The 18,906-nt window shown below is 44.2% G+C and overlaps 1 protein-coding gene across 1 annotated transcript in view; it reads right to left on the reverse strand.

Annotated features, from left to right (window-relative positions):
- LOC147678419 (transmembrane 4 L6 family member 5-like) overlaps positions 1–18,906 on the reverse strand; it is a 47,280-nt gene that overhangs the window by 17,962 nt on the left and 10,412 nt on the right. Inside the window, exons 2-4 of the mRNA XM_086946011.1 lie at positions 5,820–5,885; positions 3,537–3,697; positions 1,896–2,082 (exon numbers count right to left, since the gene is read on the reverse strand). Coding sequence (XP_086802137.1) covers positions 1,896–2,082; positions 3,537–3,697; positions 5,820–5,885 — 414 coding nt within the window. The remainder of the gene's footprint in view (positions 1–1,895; positions 2,083–3,536; positions 3,698–5,819; positions 5,886–18,906) is intronic.

An 18,906-nucleotide genomic window follows, 5' to 3' on the forward strand; every position in this document is an offset into this window, starting at 1 on the left:
CATGGAGAGCACAGGACCAATGTCTGGGCATACCCGTCCCACTCTGGGTGACAAAAGCAAAAAGAACAGTTGATGGACAGAATGTCAATTGTGTGTCTTTTGCTTCCTCGCCCTATGCCCAGACGTGGGTCCCAGGCTCACTGTGCAACTGGATTCAAGCTATCCTGTCTGATGAGGGGTGAAACCCTGAAACCGGTCCTAGGATGCTTGTTTCTGGTCCAGGGAGGACTTTGCTTTTTTTTGTTTTGATTTGTTCTGCATTTCGTCCATCAATTGTGTGTCTTTTGCCTGTAATATTTAAAAGCATAGCGTGCATGTGATCTTAAGTTATGTGTAACTACTTCAGTTAGTTGTAGCCTTTTAGCCAGCCACATCTGCATGCTGGTATTTTTAGGCAGAACAGGTTAAAGATGTCACAAGATAATGGATAACTACTAAAATTTAGGTTATGATTTTCTGCCTTAATTCTTGGAAGCTAATGGGCAAAACCTGCTTTATTAAAAAAAAATTGAAAAAAAACTTGCAAAAACCCTTTACTGTCCCCCACAACGAGAGTCCCCATGGGGTGTGGGTCATGTGTCACCCATCAAGGCCCACCTATACCCCCTGTGGAATAAAAGCAATCCAACAGCAGCAAATGAACTGTCTGACCTGAAAAATGAAAAACGAAATACTTTCCTGCTTCTCTGGTCCCAGTGGTAATTCCTATTTCTAAGTCCTCTAGGCAGTGCTGCAGCTGCTTCTCTGGTCCCAGAGGTAATTCTTAATTCTAAGTCGTCTAAGCAGTGCTGCAACTGCTTCTCTGGTACCAGTGGTAATTCCCCATCCTAAGTCTTCCAGACAGTCCTGCTAGCTGCTTCTCTGGTCCTGTTAGTAATTCCTCATTCTAAGTCTTCCAGACAGTGCTGCTAGCTGCTTCTCTGGTCCTGTTAGTAATTCCTCATTCTAAGTCTTCCAGACAGTGCTGCTAGCGGCGCCTCTGGTCCCAGTGATAATTCCTCATTCTAAGTTCCTTAGGCAGTGCTGTTAGCTAGTTTTCTAGTCCCAGTGGTAATCTCTCTTTCTTAGTCGTCTAGACAGTACTGCAGCTACTTCTCCAGTACCAGTAGTAATTCCTACTTCTAAGCCCTCTAGAATGTGCTACAGCAGCTTCGCTGGTCCTAGTGGTAATTCCTCATTCTTAGTCCTCTAGGCAGTGCTGCAGCTGCTTCTCTGGTCCCATTATTAATTCCTCATTCTAAGTCTTCCCGACAGTGCTGCTAGCTGCTTCTCTGGTCCTGTTAGTAATTCCACAGTCTAAGTCTTCCAGACAGTGCTGCTAGCTGCTATTCTGGTCCCCGTTGTAATTCCTCATTCTACGTGCACTAGGCAGTGTTGCAGCTATGTCTCTCTTCCCAGTGGTAATTCCTCATTCTTAATCTTCTAGAGTCCTCTAGTAAAAAAAAAAGTATCCTTTCAAACACCAATAGCTCTAACTTCCAAAAATGCAAGACCGATTGCATTGCAAATGCCTGTTTCAAGAAGCATGCATTTATTATTTTGCTTAGCCATCCCTCAAATGTGGGTTCAGGATGGGCACTCCAGCCGCTCTGCACCCGCCAAATCTTCTGACAGGTCTGCTCCGCTATCAGCCACTGACAAATGTATCTCAATGACCTAAAGAGTTAGAGTACCCACTCACTGGGAAACTCGTCCATATTTTATTTCGTATTTCATCTCTCTTCACCAGTTCCACACACTGCTGCCAGGCAGCGACTCGCGACCCTTATTACCGAAGACCCCAGACCATGGAGGTCTTTCTGGATGGAGAAAAATGCTGCCCTGCTCTCTGTGGTTCAGGCACTGAAAGATGCCCTTTCTATGCCATCGTTTTCCATGCTGCGGGCTAGACTTACCCCTTTGCCCCGGCAGGTGCCACAGAGGCAGCCGAAGAGGCCGTTGAACATCTGGACGGCGCAGAGGATGAGGGCGAGGCAGCTGGAGGCCAGCATCATGGAGAACAGAATGACGTTGAATTCCACCACCCCCTCTGGGATCTCGCACCTGCTCCACAAGTCCTTATTGAACAGGTAACTGTTGCCACTGTAGAGAGAACATAGAAAGAGAAGAGCTACTGAGAGAGACCCAGGGTTAAGGGGTTATGTTCTCTGGCACCTCGGCTAGGGTAGAATCTGTTAATGACTGGGCATGGCCTCCTTACATCTGGGATACTGGTGGATCTTGCAGCTGGAATAAGGCCTCCTTAAAATCAGGACAGAGCTTACTTACAGGTGGGACAGTCCTGTCTGTCAGGTGGAAAAGGGCCACTTTGCAGCTGGAACAGGGCTCCTAACAACTAGGGCAAGGCCTACTTACAGCTGAAAGAGGATTGTGCCTTTTGGCTGGCATAGAGCCGCCTTGCACCTGGATTTGGAAAGTTTCACAGGTGGAACAGTGTCTACTTATAGGTAGAATGGAACCGTCTGACAGCTGAGATAGGACCTCCTGGCAGGTGCGATAGGCCTTGTTTACAGCTGGGCAAGGGAGTCTGGGAGCTGGGATAGGGCCAATTTATAATTATTAGTAGTGGCTTATTTACAGTTGGGTTGTGGCTTCTCACAGCTGGATTAGGAGAGCCTCACAGCTGAGATAGTGCGTCCCTAGAGGTGGGGAAAGATTATTTAACAGCTGGGATGGTCCCTTGGTTGTGAGGATGAAATGTGGCACAGTGGCCAGAGCTACCGACTTGGGAGCTGGGTATCCAGGTTTGAGTCTTGGTGTCGGTGAAACATCCTGTGATTCTCTGCAAATCCCTTAATCTCCCCGTGCCCATGGACAGCACCCGGATACCCTCAGGCCGTGCTATATAAATCTACAAACTTCAGAAACTTGTAACTAGAATAGGAAGCACTGACCACTGGGATGGGACATTGTAACAGATGGGGCAGGGCCTTTTTTATGTCTGGGTTAGGGTCTTATTACAACTGGGATAGGCCCTACATTGGCTGGGAACGGTGAATCTTGCTGGTGGGCAGGACCATTTTACAGCAGATTTGTAGCCTCACTACAACTGTGTTGGGCAATGTTTCGACCTAGAAGAGGTTTTTTTATTGTAGTGATAGGGTATTCTAGCAAATTAAATACAGCCTTCTTACAGCTCATATAGGGCCTCCTTACAACAGTGGCCTTCTTACTGATGGCACAAGGCGTCCTTACACCTGCAATAGGGCAGTTTTTTATTGCCAAGATAGTGGGATGGGGCCTTCTTACAGATGGAACAGAACTGTCCTACTGTTGGGATATGGCCTTCTAACAGCTGGCGTAGCACCTCCTTACAGCTCTATTAGGAGAGTCTTAGGGCCGGGACTGTGCCTCCTTGTAGCTTGGATTAGGTCTGTTTATATGTGAGATATGTTCTTCCTACAGCTGGGTGAAGGCCTTCTTCCAGCTGGGATTAGAGAGTCTTACATGGTCAGGCATGTATAGATTCGGGTAAGGGGCTTTTTTCAGACTGTGGCTTGCACTAGGATCATTGGGATTTCCGGGTAAGCACTTACTTGAAATTCTTCAACTCAGTCTTGAAGGGAATCCCCCAGTCTTCAACAGTGCCATTATTATAAAAACAGGCTGGTCCATTCACCACTCCCAGGATGGACACTACAAAGCCATAGAGTCCTCCGGCGACACCAACCGCAGCAAACAAAATAGACAGGAACATCTAGGGACAGAAGAATATGGGAATGGAGGAGCCAGAAATCTGTGGAATGGGGCATGGAGGAGCCAGAGGGAAAGAGACAGAGAAGGAATCCAGTAGCTCAACATATGGAAGGAATTTAGAAGACCAAGGACTAAGAAATGGAAGAAGTTAACAGGCCCAAGATATGGAAGAGAGTCAATGGACACAGGAGAAATGTGTGGAAGGTATTTAGAGCATCAAAGAAAAGGATAAGAAAGGGAGTCAGAGGACTAAGCAAAATAAATGTGGAAGGAAGTGCTAAGAACAAGGAACAGAGAAGAGGGAGTCAGCAGGGCAAAGATGTTTGACAGTCAGGGGGCCAATGGCAATGGAGGGGAGTCAGACCTCAATAGAAAAAGATATCAGAGGAATTTAGAAAACCAGAAACAAAGACCTGTATTGGAATCAGAGGACCAACGAGAATAAACATTGAAGGGTTTCAGAAGATCAAAGAACATAGATGTGGAAGGGAGTCAATGAATTAAGCAACAGAGATATGGAAGGGAGTCATAGATCACAGAACAGAGATATGGAAGGGAGTCAGGAACAGGAACAAGATAAGGACGGAAGCTTAGAGATCAAGGATCCGGGATATGGAAGGGAGTTAATTGATCAAGGAACAAAGATATAGAAGGGAGTCAACGGATTAAGGAACAGAGCTGTGAAAGGAGTCATAGATCAAGGAACAGAGATATGGAAGGGAGTCAGGAACAGGAAAAAAGATAAGGACGGAAGTGTAAAGATCAAGAAACAGGGATATGTAAGGGAGACAATGGATCAAGGAAGAGAGATATGGAAGGGAGTCAATAGATTAAGTAACAGAGATAAGGAAGGGAGTCAATGGATCAAGGAAGAGAGATATGGAAGGGAGTCAATGGATTAAGGAACAGAGATATGGAAGGGAGTCAATATATTAAGTAACAGAGATAAGGAAGGGAGTCAATGGATCAAGGAAGAGAGATATGGAAGGGAGTCAAAGGATTAAGGAACAGAGATATGGAAGGGAGTCAATGGATCAAGAAAGAGAGACATGGAAGGGAGTCAATGGATTAAGGAACAGAGATATGGAAGGGAGTCAATGGATCAAGAAACAGATGAGCTCGTCATGAACAATGGAATAACTCGGGACCCAGCACAGGAGGGGAATACCATCCGCAGCGATGGTGTTAAGGAACAGAGATATGGAGGGGAGTCAATTGAATATGTAACAGAGATATGGAAGGGAGTCAATGGATCAAGGAGCATAAATGTGGAAGGGAGTCAGGAACAAGGACAAAGCTATGGAAGGAAGTGTGAGGACAAGGTACAGGAATATGATATGAAGACAGATAGAAAACTTAAACATATGGAAGAGAATCAGAGAATGATGGACAGAGAGGTGACAGCGAGGTCACAGACCACGGAACCGACAGGATGAAGTCATAGAGATTTTGCCTAGTGTGCAGGCAGATGGAGATGAAGGGGAGTCAGAGGGTCGAAAGACAGAGCTATGGAGGGAGTGCAGGGTCGCGGGACAAAGGTAAGAAGGCAATCACAGAGCCAATGGTCAAGACATGCAAGAGCTTCAGATGTCTAGAATAAGCAACACAAATATGAATGGAGTCAGAGTGCCAAGCACAAAGCTATACAGGGGAGTAAGAAGGCCAAGGGACAAGTGGTATGGGGGAGTCCGTGAGCAAAGGATTAGAGTTTTAGGACTATGGCGGGGAATCTGAAGGCCAAAGGAAAGAGATGGGATGAGAAAGAGCTGGAGCACAGAAATATGGAAAGGAGTCAGAGGACTTGGGGCGCAGATATCAAAAGTGTTCTGATCTTGAGGTAGATATTGGGAAGACCACCAGCTGGTGAGGGGACAAAAAGTCAGAAGAAAGCCGTAGGGCAAGGAGCAGAGGCATAGGAGGGAATCAAAAGGATGGAGCAGAAATTTGGAGGGAAGTCAGAGAAGGGGCAGAAAGAATGGAAGACAGTCAGAGCACAAAGGGCAGAGATATGGAGGGAAGTCAGAGATGGGAGGGTTGGAGACAGCTGCACAGGAGTGAGTGAGATGTTCCTTAAGGAGGTTCATGTCAAAAACACAAAAGGCAGGGTAAGGGCAGTCACTTACCCCGCAGCGGTTAGCACAGCACCCCTTCTTGCCCGTCGCCTGGATGTGGATAGCTGGGATCAAGACCTGTTCAAAGACACATAATGTGTATTAAAGTTAATTCCTGCTTCCTCATAGAGTCACCTGTCTCTAATCCGAAGTGTCACCTTCCCCTAGGTGAATGAAAGATTGGTCTAACCTTTGTGCCTGTCAATAATCTGAGATTGTGTTAGTATTCCTCAGTATCTGCACTGTAGATTTGTGCCTTTTTTGTCATTCCTCTATGTCAGTCTGCCTTCTTCTTTGTCTGTTATCTGTGTCTCTGGCTGTCTGTGTTCCCTTAACATGTGCTCTCTCTATCTTCCTGTGTTTTTTATTTGTCCTCTATGTGGCTTCTTGTGTGATTGCAGGCCAATTTGGCCTTCAGGCAGACCTACCTTTTTGAGTGTCTTTCTGTGTGTTTGTCATTCTTTCTTTCCTGTCATAGATGTATCTGTCTTCTTCCCTGTCTGCTAACAGGGCACCTCCTGCCACTCTCAGATTAGTTCAAAACACACAAACATTGTCATACTGGAAAAACAGCAGGTTTAGAATAAATTGTGCCCTTCATTATCGTGCACTGTCCCAGCTGACGTCAGAACTTGGTACACCCCAACTGGACCCTCAGAGGTCACACCACACACATTCATTGTCAGGACCATGCCACTTTCAAGAAGGCTGCCCCAAACCATCCCTGAGAAAGAGCTGTGTTGTCAAAACAGACATCTAAAGATTTTAGCCCTGCACAGGAAAGAGGTGGTCAGGAAGGTGTCAGGCAAGAGACAGGGGGATGTCCAGGGGCACCGTTGGCATTCCTGGTTTCTTCAAGGCATCTCTGTTCAACTCCCACCTCCAACCACATATCTTGTAAGATCTGCCTATGTCTATCCTTGTTTCAGTAGAATCTGTATTTACGTTTCTTTTATTTTCTTTAGAAATCATTTACTTGTCTTTCTTTAAAGAGCTTGGAAAAGGAGAACATTTTCACTTCGATGTATCTCTCAGCTATCTTGTGGAAATAATCTTTGTTTCTGGTGGTATTCTGGTTCCGGTAGCAAGGTGTGAAAATATCCAGTTAAGTTGAGTTTTATCACTTATTGTAGGAAATATTATTGACAACAAGCATTGATAAAGTCAACAGGCCTAGCTTTAGTGTGAAAACTCATGAAACAGAATGTGTGCCTGCAAGTATTTGTGTGTGTTAGTATATTAAAACCATGCCTATTGCCTTTGATGACGTTTCTTAATGCAAAAACAGACGAAAATCAATGGGTGTCAGGCAGATGGAGAAAATAATGGGACTTAAAGCAACAGGAAATGCACGTACATGAAAAGGCAAGCAAGAAAGAACAACAGAGAAGACCTACAGGGAAACCAAGCACACAAGTCCTGGCTAAAACACTAAGCAAGCATTGGCGAGGGCAATGTGCCTGGCGTCATCTCCCAACCTTTTAACTTTGCCAGTGCTTGTTTTGCAATGGTTTTGGAAAACGTTAGTATAATAGACATTACAAAAAAGATCACCGCATGTGTTCAACAATGCAAGCATATATCAAAATGGTCAAAAACCATCGAAAATGTCCCGCCTATGCATGTGTATGCGTTCACGCACATGCAGAGAGCAGCCTTCTTTGAATGGCTCTTATCGGTGTTTGTAGTCACTTTAGATTGTTTTTGTTAAAACATAAGGGGCCTCATTTATGAGAAGTGGCGCATCGCTGCGTGAAAGCAGTGATGCGCAACTTCTCAGCGCGCCCTCCTGTGACACCAATGATGCGTCATATTTATAATATCACGCATCATGTCACAAGGAAGGACAGATACGTCAGTATAACTGATGTATCTGTAAGCGCAAAAAGTGGCGTATTGCTGGAGTTGTGTCGGAATCCTGACGCAACTCCAGCAATGTTCCTTTCACGTGGGGCAAACCCCATGTGAAAGGGCCTGTGTCACCCTCACGCCTGTCATGAGGCAGGCGTACGTTTTGACGCATTGGCGTCCTAGAAGTGGCACAGAGAAATCTCATAGATTTCGCTGCGCCACTCCTCGACCCTTTCCTGCGGGGGAACGGTCACCCTGCATCCATTATACCTGACGCAGGTATAATGTAGCGCAGGGGTTTACAAAGTGACGCATCTACCTAGATGCATCACTTCATAAATATGGCACAACATGGTAGCATTTTTTACGCCACTGATGATTCAGTGTACTTTTGAGATGTAAAATATTCCCTCATGCCTTACAATGCAAGCATTCCATATAAGGTTAAATGATAGACCCCAAAGCCAGTTGCATGATTTGAGAGAGACCTACTGTGATAATGTGTCCTTTCTTTTGCATATTTCTTGCCTATTTCTTTAAGGTCCTAGAACCTATGTTCGGTATTCTTGTTTGGAACGTTATGATTTGTACCTCGTCAGTTGATCAGCGTCCGATTGTGGCTGAGGTTAATAAACCCACTTACCTTCTCCGTGATGTCCAGTTCTCTTATTTAATATGCAAGATACCACATTTTTTTGGCGACGATTGGTGAAATAACCTCAACGCGACGACGAAGAACCGAACTTCACCTCTCCTCCAGCAGTGAAACTAACGACCACAGCTTCTCCAAGTGATAATTGCCCTTCAAAGAAGAAATAACTCTACAGATCTCTTCATCTTTCTCCAACTCTTTCATCCACTCAGACTCCTCTATTGATCCCTCAGTGACCTCACACATATACTCATCCATCTCGTTCATGACATCTTCATGAAAATTCTCTGTATCAACCAATCTTGATAAACAATCAGCTGACCTATTTGCCACACCTGGAATATACTGTACTTCGAAATCAAATTCCTGTAGTGAAACAACCCATCTTCTGATCCTTGAAGATATAGCATCTAAACCTTTCTTCAAGAAAACTTCTCTTAAAGGCTTGTGATCTGATAGAATACACACTTTAGAACCCCAAATCAAATTTCTAAACTTTCTCAACGCCCAAAAAATTGCAAGAGATTCTTTCTCTATCATAGAGTAATTAAGTTCCGATCCTTTAAGACATGTTGATGAACAACAAATAAGAGAATCTTTTCCATCCTTCTTCTGAACAAGAACCGCACCGAGACCTTTGTCACTTGCATCCGTAAATAAAAATGTAGGAAGACCAGGAACAAACGCATGAAGAGAGGGGGCTTTGTTTTGCTCTTTTTTGATACACACAAATTCACTCTTGCACTCAGAGGACCAATCAAAAATAACATTCTTGGTCGTCAACCTCCTCAAATTATGTGTCTTGTCTGCAAAATTAGTAATAAATTTCCCATAAAATTCAACCATTCCAAGAAAAGAGAGTAACTCCTCCTTATTAAGTGGTTCTTTTACCTTGTCAATAGATTCAACCAAATCTTTCTTTGGAAAAACACCTTCACCTGTAATACGATGTCCTAAATAATTAAACTCTTCTACTCTAAACTTACACTTACTTTTTTTAAGAGACATGCCCACCTCATTTAAACGTTTCAGCACAGCACACACACGTCTATCATGTTCCTGAATATTGTTACCATAAATCAATAGATCATCTTGATAACATTTACTAACAACCCCTTCAAAATTTTAGACATAATTTGTTGAAAAACTGAGGCCGCAGATACAAGGCCAGAGGGCATCCTCTTAAACTTAAAAGTGCCCATGGGTGTAATGAAGGCAGTTAGATCTTGAGAGGACTCATCTAGCTCCACCTGATGGTAAGCGGAAGCTAGATCAAGAGTAGTGAAATATTTCGCACCTTCCAAAGTCCCAACCATCTCATCAATATTTGGAAGAGGAAATCTATCCACCACAACCTCTCTATTTAAAGACCTCAAGTCTATGCATAGACGAGTTTCTCCTGTCGGTTTCTTAGCGATCACCACAGGAGCAAGCCATTCTGTGGCCTCAACTGACTCAATAATATCATTCTTTACAAGTTTCTCAATTTCCTCTTGGACTTTTACTTGTTCCATTAAAGGAATCCTCCTCACTTTTGCCACAACCGGAACAGCATTTTCTTTTAACCTGATATGATGTTTGTAGCCTCGCAAACACCCCAAACTCTCTTTAAACACATTAGGAAACTGTCCTGATAAGACATTTGACAAATCATCATTACTCTTGACTTGAACAGAATCACACACCTCCTGAATCTGCACTTGTGGTGAAGCATTAGGATCAAGTTTTACCCCAAGTTGACGTTGATGTTGCCACCCCAACAATCCATCACCTTTCTTAGCAACATATATTTTTCCAACAATAATGCGGCTTCCCAATTCTATTACAGCCATAAAATAGCCTAACAGTCTAATTGGTTTCTCACCATATCCCAAAGGGGAGATATCACATCTCATCAATTTCACATTTTTACACAACATTTCATTAAATAACTTCTCATCAATCATCGTTATTTTAGAACAAGAGTCAAATTTAAAATTCATCATCAAATTTTCTACACTAACTAGATGAGAGGGATGATCTGTCTTTTTACAACTCACCTCAAAACACACAGATCTTACTTTAGGTTGCGACCATTTTTTTTTAGAAATATCACCTTTATACATTTTCGTTCTACAAAATTTAGCATAATGCCCTCTTTTACCACACAAGTTAGATAAAACGTTTAGAGCAGGACATATAGGTGAATTATAGCCCTGGGCGTAGTGGGCGTAGTGGGGCTTCGCGGAGCTACGTGAAGTGGGCGAGAAACTACGCCCACCTCCGCACTCCGCGTAGCCCCACTACGCACCACAGGCCTCCCTCCCGCCCTCCCTAAATACGTTAAATTAAAAGTGTAAAATAATTAAAAGGCACTTACCTTGCCCGCCGCGTCCCCGTGGCTCGCTATCTTTATTGCTGCCGTCTTGTTTACTAATGCGCATGCGCGGGCGGCCGCGCATGCGCATTTTTCCATGAGAAATGCGCATGCGCGGCCGCCCGCGCATGCGCATTAGTACACAAGACGGCAGAATGAAGATAGCGAGCCCCGGGGACGCAGCGGGCAGCGGCGGGCAAGGTAAGTGCCTTTTAATTAATTTAAACTTTTAATTTAAAGTATTTAGGGAGGGCGGGAGGGAGGCGGGTGGCGGCCAGCTACGCTCGGTCTGCGGAGCGTGCGTAGTGCCGCCTGGCTACGCCCGCTACGCAAAATACCGAGTAGACGGCACTACGCACACTCCGTGCACGGAGCGTAGCTGGCCGCCCACCCCTAGTGAATTAGCTAAATTACTAAATTGTCCACACCTAAAACATGAAAACTTGTTACTCTGACTGGCATTTGATGTATTAGGAAAAACATTTTGCTTCTCCTGTACTCCTGTATCCTCCTGTTTCTTAATCTGATATACGATCTCCTCTACTTTAGTTTCCTCTTTTGAAACAGCACAAGGTGATTTCTCTTTCTCTTTCTTTAATTCACCAACACACTTAGTCATGTGTTCAACTTGTTTTGCAATAACCAACACTTCTTCCAGAGGAGGCTCATCTTTCAGCCAAAGTTCTTTCCTAATGTCATCATGCGCACACCTCAAAACAAACGGATCACGAATTTTTTCATCCAAAGTCTGACCAAAATTGCACGATGATGCTAACTTCCTGAGAGATGATACATATTCTTCTACCGTTTCATCTTTTTTTTGTTCCCTTAATCCAAAATGATACCTCTCCATTATAGGGCTGAGTCTTGGTAAATAATGTCGATCCAGTTAAAGAATTGCAATCTCATACTCATTTAAGTTTCTTTGTTCCGCCGCAGTTAAATCTGGCAAATGCTCCAAAACATCTTGTCCTTCTCCACCAAGACAATGTAGAAGTAGTGAATGCTTCCTTTCTGCGCTTAAATTTGTCCCACATACTCTTCCATAGTTTGAATTTTTTTTTCTCCATTTTTTCCACTTAACATTCGGTTCACCTGGGCTCGTTAGGAAAATTGTGGTGTCCAGGGTGGATGAAAAGAAATAAAGGTCTGGTGGATAATGATATAGGTGAATGGAGAAGCAAAGAGTTGGACAAACAAATTGCTCGTAAAGAATATTTTGATAACAGAAAATGTGTAAAATATCAAGAGGTCAAAGTGGGTGATTTAGTAAAAATTAAGACACCTGTAGGACGCATGCCGTGGTCTAAATACACTGATGTAAGAGGTGTCATTAAGGTTTTTAGGAATGCCATTAAGACGTAAGATGGGAGGATATGGAATAGGAGTCGTGTTGTAGTAGTCAATTCTAAATTATCTGTTTCAGATGCATCTGTGCATGACAATGGTTCAAGTAGGAAATTTCATCTTATTAACAACAGTTCTGGTAATGGGTCCAACATCTTGTTATCATACAAAAGGAGTCAAAGAGCACGTAGGGCACCTGTCTACTTGAAGGACTATGTTTAACTTTTATTGTAAAGTTTTATCGCATGAACATTTTTCTTATTTATGCTTCATTCATACTTTTGTCTTCTTTATCTTATTTCTGTTTTGTTAGGAAGGAAGATGTGTGATAATGTGTCCTTTCTTTTGCATATTTCTTGCCTACTTCTTTAAGGTCATAGAACCTATGTTCGGTATTCTTGTTTGGAACGTTATGATTTGTACCTGGTCAGTTGACCAGGGTCCGTTTGTGGCTGAGGTTAATAAACCCACTTACCTGCTTCGTGATGTCTAGCGCTTGGACGCCTCCGGGCAGCAATTCGCGCTCTACAAATTCACATCCTATCCTATCCTATCCTTCTCTTATTTAATGTGCAAGATACCACACCTACCCATCCGGGCGAAGCCAAACAGCTGTGCTGTCAAGCCAGACCTAAAAAGCATTACTGATTGCCCATCAAGTGCCACACTACTCCAATGATACTCCATCCAATCAGCATTTAGACCCCAAAATTCAATAAAACAAGGGCCTGATGACTTAGGTGGCTTTTAATGGAAGATCCCCTCATTTCTGGAGAAGTGTTAAATCCCTATAGATATTCCATCCTCTATACAATCCATATGGTTGAGGAAATTCCTTCAGTGGATTCCCCTCCAAATGTTGAACTTCCAGAAAGCAGAGGAGTGTCCATAACCACCATACCTTAATAAGGTCCTAAATCAATAGCTCACCATCGTTAACATTTTAAGATGACTTGGCAGCAAGTGCTCCTTTGGGACAGCCCTGAATTTCTAGTTACATTCAGGTTAGTATTGCCAGGTGTCCCTATTTAGTTTTGCAACCAACTTGAGCATGGGCAGTCTCAGTAGAGAGGAAAGTATTGAATGTTCATAGACACTGGTGGCATGGTATTGCCCGCAACTAACTGGGCACAGTTAAGCCCTAGTGTGTGGGCATGTCAGGATGTGAATTACCCCACTTTGTTTCATTGGGATGGGATTGTATGTTAGATATGCCCCAAAATAGTACAACTTACCCTCTAAGGACCAGACCATGATGGTTCTTAATATGTGCTGGTTGTTGCAGTGGTTGCCACAAGCATTTATTTTTAGGGACTGGCTCTTATTTTTCACTTATCACACATAAAGAAGAAAGGACATCAGAGTCAAATTTTTTAAGAAAAGGTTAAGTGCAAAGGGTAGCAAAGTGCAATGCGTTGCACAAACTACCCTCCCCCACAACAAATTGTGTCATGATTCATCATAGGGCTGCTGTGACACCTCTGCGCAGACCAACGCTAGAGGTGGAGCAATAGGGTTGGGAAGAAAATACAAACACAAAGAAAAGGAAAAGGATCCAGAAAATGATAAGTGCAGATATTAAGTTTAATACTAAATAAGGGATATCCTAATAACAATTTTATTCCTGGATTCCCTTATTAGGGTTAAAAGGTATCTCTCTACCACAGGATGGTGGTAAGGTAAGTGTATTAAGCATCCATCACCCCTCCGTTCTGCATAAAGGCTGACATGTTTCTGCCCGGATTGTGTGTCTCTCCCGACTTTCATCAGGACTGTTGGATCCCTGTGCTAACTCCCTTTCTTGTCTTATACAAATTGTATGTCTGATTACTTCACCTTTTACTTGTAAGTTTGGTGGGTACGGTAACCACACTCCTTATAGGACTGAGTTCCACTTAGGGTACCGTTAGAAAAGGCACGAGGCAGAAAGGTGACCCCCCCTAGTCACACCTTCGTCAAGGGTGGTGCGCCTCGGGAATATTGTTATTCCTGGTGTCGGTGCACTTTGATACCCTTTGCACTTAACTTTTTCTTTAAAAAATTAACTCTGATGTCCTTTCTTCTTTACGTGTGATGAGGTTTATCCAGAGGAGGTAAAAGTAAGGTCATTACCTCCTCCCTCTTTTTCTTGTGTGAAGCTGTTATTTTTCACTATCAGTCTTGGAACCAGAGCAAGGGAGAGAAAGAATGAAGAAGATATGATAAGGTAAGAAAAGATAAGATAAAACCCTCAGAAAGCAAGCAGATATGATTAAACATTGGTAACTCCAGTAGTTCTGGTGTTGTCCATCAGCCTTTTGGCTTTATAGAATATTGGTTGTCTTGTGCCATTGTTTTTGCAAACATTATAGTTGGGATGTGTTGGACTTGGCCCTTTTTGCAGGGTCATCCCTGAAATTTTTGCCATCCTCCTGTATTTTGTCTGAACTGTTTTTGTTGTTTTTATGACTCTGGGCACTTTACCACTGCTGATCAGTGCTAAAGTGCATATGCTCTCCATATTGTAAATTGATGTATGGATTAGTGATTCCATGATTGACTTGTTTGGTTTACTTGTCAGACCTAGTACAGTGCAGTGAGTGCGCCCAGGGCTTGTAAATCCAAATGCTGCTGGTGGGCTTGCAGCACTGGTTGTGCACCCACAGAAGCAGCCTTGTAAAATGTGTCTAAGGCCTGCCTTTGCAGAGCCTGTGTGCAGTCTGGTACTGCCATGCTGACTGGGCAAGTGCACCCACTTGCCAGTCCCTAAACCTTCCCTTTTCTTCATATCAGACATCCCTATGTTAGGCCCAATGGCAGGGTGCATTATAAGTATAAGGTAGGACATGCCCTGGTGTGTGTGGCATGTCCTAATAGTGAATTACAGCCATTTTCGTTTTTCACTATTGCAAGGCTACCTGTTCTCCATAGGCCAGAATGGTCAGTTAGATTATTACATTTTACAATCCTAACTGACTCAGGGAATGTGGTTGAAATTCGAGTTTAGTATGCCTGATCTCAGAATGATAAAATACATCTTTTAGTGAAGTTGATTTTAGCATTCTGTGTTTGAAAATACCACTTTTAGGAAGTAGGTGTTTTCTTGTCTACCTGTCCAAGCCTGCCTCTGCTAGGTTATGTATTCCTTGTCTGGAGTTTGAGTGACAGGGCTGGGGAACTCCAGGAGACAGGATGAGTCAGCCCAGTGGTGAATATAGAAATCTGCATCTAGATGGGTGGGAGGAGTTGCACCTGGGACCTAAATAGGGCTGTGCCTGCCTTCCACAATGCCGGCTCCACCCACTGTGGTGCGTCTGATGTCTCTGCCCTGCACTGTGAAAGGAGAGAAGCAGTACTGTCAACAGAGTGTTCCAGGGCTGTGCCTTCCCTCTACAATCCTGGCTCCACCTCCTTTGGGGCATCTGATGTTTATGCCCTGCACTGTGAAAGGAAAGAAGGAATCATGTCCACAGAGTGCTCCAGGGCTGTGCCTTTCCTCCACAATGCTGGCTCCACCCCCTGTTGGGCGTCTGATGTTTCGGCCCTGCACTGTGAAAGGAAAGAAGGAGTCATGTAAACAGAGTGCTCCAGAACTGGTTTGGACTAGGCAAAGGCCCCTCTGCCCTCAGAGGACAAAGGATTTTGGGGTATAAAAATTGGGGCCCTGATCCCAAGAAATTAGATCACTTTTGGACAAACAAGAAGAAACCTTTACTGAGGAGAGGAACCTGAAGAAACTGATGGAGAGACTATCCCTAAGCTGAAGTGCTGCTTGGGGATTGGCCTGCAGTGGTTGCGTGACTGCCAAAGGAAGGAGAAAGGAACTTTGTGTACTTTATTTCAATTTGTAAGGATCTCCAAGGGCTTGAGAGAAGAGCTTGCCTCCTGCTGAAGTCTCAGGGACAACAGACTTCAACCCCCAGCTCCCCAAGAGTTCTTTGGAAGTGCCTGCTGCTGTTTTGGGCCTTCTGAGGGACTGCGTGTCGCAAGGAGCTGGAAGCGCGACTCAAGAGGAAGAAGCGTGTTGCCGTCGCAGCATCTCTGAACAAGGCTGTCGCCGATGTAGCTGACACTTTGCACCACATCGAGAGAAGTGTCTCGCACCGAAGAAGAAGCGTGTCACCCTCGCAGCCCCTACCGTCGCATCTCTGAACAAGGGTGTCACCGCAATAGCTGACGCATTGCACCGCATCGAGAGAAGCGCCTCGCACCGAAGAAGATTCGTGTCACCATCGCAGCGGCTGCCGTCGCATTTCTGAACAAGGATGTTGCCGCTGTAGTTGACGCATTGCACCACATCAAGAAAAGAGCCTCGCATCCACAGAGAAGTGTGCTGCCGTCGGAGCTGCTGTCATCGCATCGCTGAACAAGGGTGTCGCCGCTGCAGTTGTCGCATCTAACGGAAGCGTTTCACATCGAGGGAGAAGAGTGTCGCCGCTAAAGCCGCTGTTATCGCATTTCTGAACAAGGGTGTCACCGCTGTAGCTGACGCATCGAGCCGAGACTTCTCGCAACACCGGAGAAGCGTGCTGCATCTGGAAGTTCTTCATGTCTTTATTTATTTGCATCGGAACTTTGACACATTTCCATCGCTGCAACACTTTTGTTGTGGAAGCGTCACGCATCATAATGTACATTGACTTAAAGTGTCGCATTTTAAGGATTGAACAGAACAAAGCTAAAACTACCTTTTTCAGTACAGTATTGTGGATTTTTGTCGTTTGTGGTGTTGTGTTTAGTCTATATAAAGAATACTTATTTTTGATATAAAACCTGTGTGGTGTCCATCTGTAGTGTTGTCACTAGATTACTGTATGTGGTCACAAATGCTTTACACACTGACTCTGAGATAAGCCTGTCTGCTCGTGCCAAGCTACCAAGGGGGTGAGCAGGGGTTATTTTAGGAGTGTACCCCCTTACCCTGACTAGAGGCAAGGGTCCCTAATTGTCACACGTACCTACCTGTGCCAACTACAGACCCCTAAATCTAACAGGATGGCTGCTGCACCCCTGTCAATCTGAAACAAAAATTGTCTACTAGCAAAAATGTTTTTGGGGTTCTTAGTAATCCTTGAAACTTGAAGAAACTGCTGTGTGTGTGGATACGCTCCGTGTGAAAGGGCGGAATGCTGTCACTCGCAATGAAGTAAGCCAATGGCTGAAGCAGTCTGACCCACTGTGGAGACTACTCAGTCTCTGCCATGGTTACTCCCCTCAAACGGCCCGATGAAGTAAGGTTCGTTAGAGTTTGACTTCTACGTCCATCGACCTAAATTAGATGAGCAGACATACAGGTCAGTTTTTACTGCCCATCATCGCAAGGAAAACCCAGGGCAGTTAAAGGCCGTTAAAACTGTCTAATGTTCCCCTCGCCATAGGAGATAACACCAATGGCACACGGGACATTTTTTTTTTGTTTTTAATTAAAAAATCCTGCTCCAGAATATTCTGACGGATGACTCTCCTATGTTGAAGGAGCTGTGCGTCAACCTTATCAAAGCATTGACAGGATCTGCCATCACAGCAGTTCCTGCCAATGCCTAAGAAAGGACCACCTGCTTGGAGATCATATCTAAAATTGGCAGACGAGTACTCCGACAGGGCGAGGGAGTCATTTACTCCATCACGCTAGCAGTGTAATAACCTGTCCGCCAAATTATAATTCAGAGCCTAAGTAAATGTTTGGGCCCGTGTCTTTTTTTTTTTAATGAAGCACCGTCAGGGCAGAGTGGGTCAAGACACATTGAGCGGTTAGAGGGAGGTTGAATCACCGTCCACTACTTAGCTCCTCTATGGTTCACTCAGCTATGGGGTTTCTCCGAAAAGCAAGGTATTTTTGGGTGGCAAGAGTGAACCAAATCAGTTGGAAACCTTCAGCTGGGAATAAACTACCAAGGGGCATATGTATCAAGCCTTTTTCTCATTCGCAAATGGGCCAATTCTCAGGATCGGCCCGTTTGCGAAAGGGGAAAGGCCTTTTGGGATGTATCATCCCAAAAGGGCATCGCAAATTAGAGAAGTGCAAAATTTGTGATTCTCTATTTTGCAATTGCCTTTAAGGAATCGTAAATTGCGATTCCTTAAATGTGATGAAGAAAGCACCTAAGTTGCGCAAATTCTTTGAAAAAAACACTTTTTTGCATTTTTCAATGTGCCATGTGGCACACATACATGCACTTAGGGCATGTATGTGTGCCACATGTGCACAGATGCTCATTTCAGGGGTGCATCAGGGTGTCCTTATGACACCCTTGAACCCTTGAAATTGCATTCTAGATTTGCGATTCTCAAATTGCAAATCGCAAATTGAGAATGTCTTCCCATTCATTCCTATGGGCCTCCTAGCCCATAGGAATGATTGGCAAGGTATTCCTTATTTGTGAATCTCAATTTGCGATTCACAAATAAGGAATATGTAGGATTTGCTAAATTGTTTCCTACATACATCTCATTTTGCGATTCTCTAATTGTGATTCTCTAAAAATCGAAATTTGAGCATCACAAAACGGTTTCTTCATACATATGCCCCCAAGTGCTTAATTTGAGCCAGTGGTTTCCATTGCTCGGCACCGGCACTTAACTGTCAACACTGGCACTTATGAAAGTCTACCACAAAGTGTCACTGCTCATCAAACTTACATGAGCACAAAAACGGTTGTTTATTAATACAAGATACATAAAAAATTACACATACCTGCCTCCCCAGCCATTCCTATAGCTTTGGGGACCTGGAATAGTCTGAACTGTCACACTTGCAGGAGAGAGAGATGGGTATTAGTTGTTTTGGTACTGCCATTGGCAGCGATGACATGGCAAGGGGCGGTGCAAGCTTCAGTGGCCTCCTGGTCATGGCCTTGGCGCTTATTATTTTACAAATTAAGCACTGCCCGAGTCTCATGGCGCTGCACATGGTG

Source organism: Lissotriton vulgaris, chromosome 12, assembly GCF_964263255.1.
Source record: "Lissotriton vulgaris chromosome 12, aLisVul1.2, whole genome shotgun sequence".
Taxonomy (NCBI): domain Eukaryota; kingdom Metazoa; phylum Chordata; class Amphibia; order Caudata; family Salamandridae; genus Lissotriton; species Lissotriton vulgaris.